This window comes from Pteropus medius, unplaced genomic scaffold (genome assembly GCF_902729225.1).
Source record: "Pteropus medius unplaced genomic scaffold, Ma_sr-lr_union100, whole genome shotgun sequence".
Lineage (NCBI taxonomy): Eukaryota > Metazoa > Chordata > Mammalia > Chiroptera > Pteropodidae > Pteropus > Pteropus medius.
The window spans coordinates 1960461-1969548 of record NW_024350926.1 but is presented as its reverse complement, the minus strand read 5'-3'; the positions used below and the strand labels follow the sequence as shown (position 1 = coordinate 1969548).

Below are 9088 nucleotides of genomic sequence, written 5' to 3'. Positions count from 1 at the left end.
GGCACCTTTTCTTCCTATTGGCAAGTCCCAGGGTGCTAATTTATGATCAGAAGGCCCATGGCACCCTAACAAGGGGAAGTGCCTCTAAGGCGACGTACACGGGTGTGTCCATCTTCAGAACAGACTGCTGGGCCTCAGGGCAGACCCCTCAGGCCAGGTGTCCTCTCCCTTGGACAACACCTGGAAGGGCAACTACTTCCATTCCTTCTTCTGAGCCTGCTGCCTCCGACAGTCAAGTCTTTGGACCTGTGAATCATTCACTTAAAGGTGAATCATCCCCCCACTTCCAAAACATCAGGGGAGAACTCATCGAAGGACTGACAACACTGACCAGGATGGAGTTGGACACAGTCTTCTCCAGTTTCTTGGCAGGCAGTGTAATGCAGTGAGTAAAGCAGACCATGAACTTGGGTAGACCTGGATGTGAATCCTAACTCTGCCGCCTCCTGCTTGTGTGAAATTCATTTAATGGGTCTTAATTGAGTACCTATGATGTGACAGTTGCTGTACTAAGGGGCAGGGATAGACAAGTGAGTAAGACAGTCCTGTCCTCACCAAGTTCACAGTACACTGAGGGACACAGGCACGTGAAGACAGGGGTGTCTCAGAAGCCACGTACAGGCCCCCCAGTGGGACAGAGCAAAGGACAGAGTGGTCAGTTCTACTGGAGGAGAGGAAAGGGGAGGGCTAGCAAAGGCTCTGTCAGGGAGAGACACTCCAGTGAGACTGAAAGATGAGTTATCCAAGCAGATAAAGAACTGAGCATTGGGGACATTCCAGGGCCAAGGAATGTGGCCTTCGGACAGCAGGCATGGAAAGCCAATGAAAGACTTAAAAGGTAGAGTGTGTGTGTGTGTGTGTGCGTGCGCGTGTGTGCGCGCACATGCACGTGCCCGTGTGTCTATGTACCAGTCATATTGCATTCCGAAAGCTTGGTGAGGCCAGTGTGGAGGACGGATGGAAGGAGTACGGGATGGATGCAGGGAGACCAGTGAGGAGACTACCACAGCTGTCGGGGCAAGAGCTGGGGCCGTCCTGAATCGAGGCGGGAGCAATGAGGCCTGAGGGAGCAAACGTCAGAGAGAGTCGGCAAGGCCAGAGAGGGGGTCTGCTGGCTGGGGTGGGCATCAGAGTCCTGCTGCTCACTAAGTGAAGGGACTCCGGAGGAGGAGCTGTGGGGAGTGTGTGTGAAGTGCCGTGGGACCTCTATGAGGCTGCTGGGACGAATGGCCTAGAGCTCGGGAGCAAGGTCTGTGGTAGAAACACTGAAGCCCAGGGAGCATGCCTATGACTCTGGGCACATTACTCAACATCTCAAAGTGACTTCTCTTTTACGCCTGGCACAGAGCCGTGGCGAAGTGAGGGTGCGTGCAGAGCGCGGACAGGGCGAGCACGGTCCGGCTCAGGGACCGTCAGCTCCCGCCCGAGTCGCCGGCCCTGGGCGGTCCCCGGCTAAGGTGGCTACAGAGGCACGCCCGCTCCGACGACTCCTTCGGCCACGTCCCTGTGGCCACAGCTGCGGCTGGGGCCGTCCGTCCTGAACAGCAGGTTTGTGGCTCACCCAGGGTGTCACCTACTCCCCCATCTTTACGGCCTCAATATTATTTTCATCTAGGAAAGGGGATGATCATAGCCCAAGCTGGGGTCGCCGTGGAGTACTAATCGATACATGCGTAGCAAGGACTTTCCGCCAGAAAAGAGTGTCCGCAGACCCAGCTGCTGGAAAGGCCACTGTGGGTGGCGCCGGCACCTACCAGAGCACGTCGAAGCCGCTGTTGGCGACCACCCGGCCGGGCATGTGCAGGGTGTGCCGCGGGTCCACCAGCCCCAGCGTGGGCTTCAGGGCTCGCGAAGCGATGCCTGCGACAGGGGTGGTCAGTAGAGGCTGTTTAGGTGGGGACTCCATTTAAAATGCGTTAAATAACTTTAGGATAGCGAGTCATCCTAAACAACAAAAAAATGTGAGACGGGGTTCCTTCTCATGCCGGGAAGTAGCAAGGAGCCGTGGAAAGAGACGTGGAGTCAGAAACTCGGGTTTTCCTGTGGAGCTGAATGAAGCTCCTTCCGGAGCGCGGGAGCTGAGGGTGAGCAACTCTTCCCAGCCCCGGCAGGAGATTTACACCACAGAAACTGGCAAACGCTACAAATCAGGGCGTATTCACTTAATAAATTCCAGACTGCTGGCTTCCTAGCACACCACTGGGTTGGGTCCTTGCTCTGCCACTTACTGTGTGTCTTTGGGCAAGCCAGTTAGCCTCTCTGAGTTCTCGAGATCAAACAATCCCTCACAGAGGTGTTTTAAGGATCACATGAGATATCATTATGGAGAAGTCTTAAAGAACTGTAAGGCAGAATTTAAGTATTGGTAACTATTATTATCTTAACAATGTCAAAGGACAATGTAATTTAATTTTAAAAGAGACGTTACTATGGATGTGTGGTCGAATATCAATTTATTCTGCTACAGAGGCCTGGAAGAAGGATGCTGAGCCAGATTCAGGGAGAGGGCCAGTTCCACCACCTTAGCTGAGAGTCAGAGAAGGTAGGATAAAAACGACAAAGAAGGTGGAAAGCAGAGTGTGGTTACTCCCGGCATGGGGCTGGAGGGAGCGCCTGGGAAGGAGCAGGTGGGAAGTACCAGAGTGATGGGGCTATTTTGTATTTTGATTGGGGTAGTGGTTATATGGGTGGCTATATTTGTCAAAATCCACCAACCCAGGCTCTTAAAATGTATGCATTTTATTATATAATGTTATACCTGAATGAAACACTTAAAATATAAAAAAAAAAGATGTCCAAGGAAGGGAATAATCATTTATTATTGACATACAGTCATTAATCTGGGCAGGAAAATGGCCAATCAAGATTCCTGGCATTTCAATACACGTTTTAGGTGATTCTCAAAAAAGAAGTTTATTAGACTGTTTCATATTTTTATATGTACTTGGAAAAAGCAATCAAATGTTTATGTGTGTATCCCCTCTCCTTAACTCCATAACTCCTTGATTGTTAAATATTAGGATTAAAGAAAAGGAGGTGGGAGTAAAAGGTAAGAGATAGAATGAAAAAAAAAAAGTTAATGGGCAAAGTTCTTACCAATTTTTACTTTCAACTGTTCATAGTCAAAAATGGCAATTCCAGTAGTTTCACTCCCAGTTCCTGAAGTAGTTGGGACTTGAACAAAATAATATTAATTTTAATAAAGCATATAAATAAAGCTCAGTGGAGATAATTAGCCTTAGGAAACGGGGAGCGAGGTTAGAGAGGGAAGCTGTGCTGCCCCCACTGCTTGTCTGATGTCTGTATCTCTACCAACATGCATGTGTGCGTCACGTGCATGCCTGCGTCTGCATTAACTTGTATACACAACCGTATGATGGCTGTGTCGGCATTAACATGCATGTTTAACACGTAGGGTGCCCGTGTCTGCATTGAATCCATGTATGTGTAACATGTATGTGCATTTTGATGTGTGTGTGTGACAGCTGGACCTGTGTTAACATGTGTGTATAATGTCCACGTCTGTGCTAACACACATGCAGTTTTAACGTGTATGCGTGATGTCTGTTTCTGTATGAACAGTGAGGAACTCTGGGAACCTCAGGCTCCTCCAGCGCCGGAGCTCAGGCAGCTGCAGTTGAGTATTCAAACAGAAGCTGCTCAGCATCTCCGGGAAGAAAACTCATATTTGCCTCTCTAAAAGACGTCTTTATTCCCTCTTGGCAGCAAGCATAGTAACGCTTTGCCTTTGCTGGGCTCATGGTTTTGTAGTTCTGTCAAGTTTCTAAACTTTGCTAATCACCCCTCCGTGTGATGCTGACACAGCTTCACCAGAGGGTTCCGTTTGCCAGACATCAATTATGCTGCTCCCTGCTGACTGCTGATTCACATCAAAGCAGCTCATCTGCCATCGACTCACTCCTGTCCCATCTCAAGGCCCATTCACAATGGGGGCGAAAGACAGGAGTGGGAGAAGAGAGAGGACAAGACTTTCAACTGATATTTTCCAGTTACTAGTTAGAGTATTTTAAGCATACAATTTTAAATAGTAATAAGCTAACAGCCAGAAAATGAGAGGGAAGAAAAGACAGAAAGATCTCAATGTCTGTGTCAAACAGACAAGCTATTCTGGTCTGGATTTGCATGTCTGTGCCCCGGGCAGCCAAAGAGCAGATGTTGCCCACAGTAATGTGGCCATGCTGGCCACATGTCCCAGGGCAGAGACAAAGCCTCAGGTCAGTTGAAGAGCCATTATGTGGAAGAAAGGGTTGAGTCAACACCAGAAAAATAATAGCAAATGCTCCCCTTAAACTCCACAGTGGCTGGCAAAATGGGACAAAACAGAGAAGGTTTAGAGGACAAACCTGCGACAGAGGGATCACACTGATTTCTTAGCTTTAATCTGCAGACTTTCCTACCACTAAACCAAATTGTCTCTATCTGTGCATAATGAAGATCAGAACTTAAACATAAATGAATTGCTACCTGTTTGGGTCTCCCAACAGAGTACTACACTGACATGAAGAAATCAGAAAGCTTTGGAAACACATGCCCTAAAAATCCTGGCTTGCATCTTTCCTAAGGCCTTCTGACAACTGCAAAATAAAACAAACAAACAAGCAAATAAACAGTGTTTACCTGCGATCAGAGGCTTAAGAGGCACAGACACGGGCTTTCCCTTCCCAATGGGGGCACTGACATAATCTAGGAAATCAGAGTGAAGGCTGGACGCATACAGGTTAGCAGCTTTACAGGTGTCCATGGTGGAGCCACCACCCACAGCAACATACGCATCAAAAGCTCCCTTTCTGGCAAACTCAATAGCTTCCAGGAAGCTTGGAGAAGGGAACAGAAAAACAATTATGTCATATTTTTCAGAAGTAAATTGCCATGACATTAAGAGAGGCCTGGGACAAGTTTTAAGCAAACAGCGATACATACTAGCTTCCATTTAAAGTAAACAATAATAATAATAAAAAAATACCTTCTATCAGTTGGTTCTACTCTCACATTATCATAAACCTTGAAGTTGATGCCATTCGTCACTAGAGAATCCATAACTATTTGTACGGGAGGGAGCTGGGAAAGGTTCTTGTCTGTCATTAAACAAACATTTTTAGCACCCATGTTCTGTAGGTCCTACAATAACAAAAATAAGTTAAGTTCGATGGCACTAGAAATGTAATAAACACTTCTGGCAACCTTAACATTGAACATTTTTAAAAACGAAGAACTCAGCTGTTGTCAAGTTGTACTTTTTAAAAAGATATGTAACCTCTACAGTAGCCTCTAGACATCTTAAATACTTGCCATTCCCACTTCCTTCGTAACCCCTGCTCCGTATCTAATATTTGAAACAGCCATCTGAAAAACAAAAAAGATTTAGGTAATGGGTGTATTAGAGATTTGATCATTTCATTTCTAAAAGCCTGAAATAGTTCTTCCTTGTCTCGAGAATAAAGTATATATTCTGCAGCATGGCCTCCCAGGTCACCCGCATCAGGCCTCAGACTCATCGTACTTCTTTAAGCAAACCATGCCTCTAGTCACATTGGAATTGCATACCTTTTCCCACACACTTCATAAACTCTCAGTGGTTCCCTCAGCTTGAAATGCCTGCCTTCCCTTAGCTGCCTTCATAGCTAAGTTACCTCTCAAATTTCGTCTTATTTTCCACTTTAAATGTCGCTGACTCTTGTATTTTTCACCCCTTCATTCGCTCAGCTAACCATTCATCATCCAACCATTCATCTATCCAACTATCCTGGCATGCATATATCCATCCATCCATCCATCCATCCATCCATCTATCCATCCTCCCTCCCACCCAATGCTACTGAGTGCCTGCTATGTTCCAGGCACTGTGCTAGGCTCTGGTTACACAGCTACGAACAAGGGGAACATGGCCTCATTAAGTTTACAGAAGAGAGAAGAGTTTTTATATTGATGGGTGATGAGTCACTTTTGGCTCAAAGACATGTTTTGTTTGATCCATGTTATGTTTAAATTCCTTATGTTTGAATTGGCTAATAATTCTTAAAAACCAGGATTAAAAAAATCCAGTGTGACTGTCTGCTCTCGCTTGGATAATTGGGCAACACGGGGCCTGCCCTCCTATGGGGCAGCAGTCACGTGGGGCTGAGTGGAGGCTGCATCCTTCAGATAGGCCTATGCTCAGTAAACTTAGCACGGGCCTCACCCAGCCTGCTCATGCATGCTTTACTGTCAGGCCCCTGCTGGCATTTAACTTATCACTCCTGAACTAGGCAGAGACAGTATTTAAACAAATAATTATGTAATTACAGAATTAATTGTTCCTATATTCTTGTGCCAAAAGATTACTTGGACATCTTTTGGGATTGTTATAATTTCAAAACTAAAGAAGAATTAACATACAACATATATAATAAGTTGGAAAGTTTGTAGAACCAGGAACCTGTCCTATTTTAATGGCTATACAGAAGACAGTATTCTAAATATTATTCATGTTATCAGAAAATTTATATTCCATTATCCTAACAAGGTACTTGGCTAAATAGTCCCTGATCATATCATGAAATTAGGGAACACCAATTAATTACAGATTTCAAATGAGATAATAATGTATTAGCAAAATATCCTATTTGTATTTTTTTCAGGTCATTTATAAAAGAAAGAAAGGATTGATTAAATTTACCTCAAAGGCATAATCTGTTGTTTTCTCAGAAGGTGAAAATCCAGGGGCTAGAAATGTAAAACTTAGCATCAGAGTAGGCCTCAAAAATAAGGCGAAATATTGCTATTTGATGGTAAATTGGTATCCCAGCAGTGAACATAAGCATCTCTCTTGAAGCCTTACCTAAAATATATTTTTCAGGTTTTACTGTTGCATATTAAAATTAAACTTGCATTTTAAGACTATGTAATGCTAAGTTGATGCTGACTGTATGAAAATAAAGTATATTCTCCACTGAAATTAAAAAATACTTTTGAAAACATAATGTGTAAAAATCTTTTAGGAAAAAATCTTCTAGACTCCCAAGTTATTTTAGAGAACAACTATTAGTAAATTCATTAGAGTTCTGCTTATACTTCTTATTGCCACCGTGATCATTTAAGATTTTTTCCCCATGGAGGTTACTTAACACAGTAAGATATTTCTATTTTTCAAACTTATACATATAAAAAATTTAGTTTTCTTAGTAAAATTTACTGAAATATATAAACTAATATTTCTTTGCAAAGCATCCAGTTTTAGTTGTGGCAAAAATGGTTTTTCTGTGATAGTGGAACAAGAGGGCCCCACTAAATGAATTCTATCCTCATTTTTATCTACTTTTTAAAATCAGTTCTGGTTAGTCATAAGATTAAATAAAATGTCTACAAAACAATTTTTACTACTTTTTCTTTTTAAAGAAAAAGAGACTATAACTAGACGACAATCTACCTTCAGTTAGCTGAGGGCCAGGGTATCCTTAACGAAAATTCAAATTTCTTTGATCCCTACTGGCTTTAAAGAAATAATCTATTACTTCTGTGATTAAAGTTTGGGAAAAGACATAAATTGGGTCCTATTAAATAGCGAGGTTATCTTTCCCTAAATTATTAATTTTATTCCCCCAAATAGGACAGTCCTGATTCTTTCTTGAAATCGAGTAAGAAATGAAGAAAACCAGCTGAAGACAAAATTCTGCATATGTTCATGAGGGCCTGAAATTCTGGGGATGCTACTGCTTGGTAGATGGCCGTTAATGAATGACAGGCCCCTTGGCTTGTCCTCAAGTGTGAGTCACTGCAGCGGCAGGCAAAGCCCTCAGCCATTTTATCAGTTCCACTCCCTAACAGGCTTCTCTGCGGGTTTTTGCTTAGGATCCGGACGGGCAGGCCCCTTCCTTTCTATCCCTCTCGCTGTGCTGTTTAGATGTGACCTTTCCTTCTAAGAGGTGAAATCAGTGTTTGTGTCAGTGATGCATGTGACATTCTGAGGACATGCTGAAGCTCCAATGAGCTTCCTGCTGCTCTGTGGACAATGGAACTGGTAAGGATTAAGATGTCTGTGGACTCTGAAAACTTTTGTCATTATTTTTAATTATTAAAAAACAGAATGTTATTTAAAAATGGATACAAATAAGTTTTTTTTCCCCCCCTTTTAGGAACCACCTCATTCTCTAGCCTCTTTCTTTTTTGGAGATGTATTCGAAACTTCCAAAGATTTCATCTTGATTAATTCTGTTTGATGAATTCAGACAATCTGAAAACCCTATCCACACCACCATGTTCAGCTTTGGCACATCATTCTATCTAAAACAGAAAAACATTACAAATAGTACTGAATATATATTTGAGCCAAATATATAATCAGTAGCATACATGCCGCTAACATCAGATAACTAGAACTACACATTACCAATTTCGAATGAGAAGACAACCATTTTTATCAACCTTCTCATGTCCCTTGATTTTCTTGCTTTACCCTTTGCCCAAGTGTATCATAAGTGCCAACCGTGGAAAAAACCACTGTGGCCAACATAAAAACACAAATTGTATTGTTACCTTGTGAATAAGTATGAGAGTGAGTTGGGCACTGGCATCTAGGGAAAAGAAAAAGAAAAGAAAAAAATATAAAGTGAAACTGGAAGAGCAAAAGCTAAGAAGCCTGAACGTCAGTCACTTACTTCGCAGTCTAGTCCTAAGATGCTATCAAAGTAATCAATAGCTATTGGCAAACGCTGTCCATAGAAAAACAGAAATTGCCCTGGACAAAAAGTTTACTCAGTCTTTCCAGTGCTGTAGGCCCATTCTTTCATGAATTATTCAAGCAGTACTTAATAAATGCCTATGGGGAGCTGGGATGAGCACTCTGGGAATACAAGTAAGTCCAAGATGGGGTCCCTGATCTTGATAAAATCCAGGGTGTAAAAAAGATGGGGCCCCTGGTCTCAGTAAGGGCCCAGCTCTTATTAGGTCAGGAGCTTTGACCAAACTTACCCACAGGTAAATACTCATGCATCTCATCTCCCCCCCGCGCGGCCCCCAACCTACCCCTAGGATCTTTCCTTGTATTTTCCCATTGTCTTCAGGTGTTTAACGTCAAACTTCAAACAGGCTT

At 43.3% G+C, this 9088-nt stretch overlaps 1 protein-coding gene across 3 annotated transcripts in view; it reads right to left on the bottom strand.

The window, feature by feature from the left end:
• The window catches only part of ADHFE1 (alcohol dehydrogenase iron containing 1), a 32366-nt gene that overhangs the window by 16297 nt on the left and 6981 nt on the right, over positions 1 to 9088 (bottom strand). For all 3 annotated transcript variants that reach the window (XR_005648326.1, XM_039841752.1, XM_039841754.1), the window contains 7 exons: positions 8533 to 8570; positions 6677 to 6723; positions 5311 to 5364; positions 4985 to 5139; positions 4639 to 4835; positions 3097 to 3174; positions 1755 to 1860 (listed from right to left, as the gene is read on the bottom strand). Coding sequence is in view for 2 of the 3 variants with exons in the window: in XM_039841752.1 (XP_039697686.1) it covers positions 1755 to 1860; positions 3097 to 3174; positions 4639 to 4835; positions 4985 to 5139; positions 5311 to 5364; positions 6677 to 6723; positions 8533 to 8570 (675 nt within the window). In the remaining variant the exon portion in view is untranslated. The remainder of the gene's footprint in view (positions 1 to 1754; positions 1861 to 3096; positions 3175 to 4638; positions 4836 to 4984; positions 5140 to 5310; positions 5365 to 6676; positions 6724 to 8532; positions 8571 to 9088) is intronic.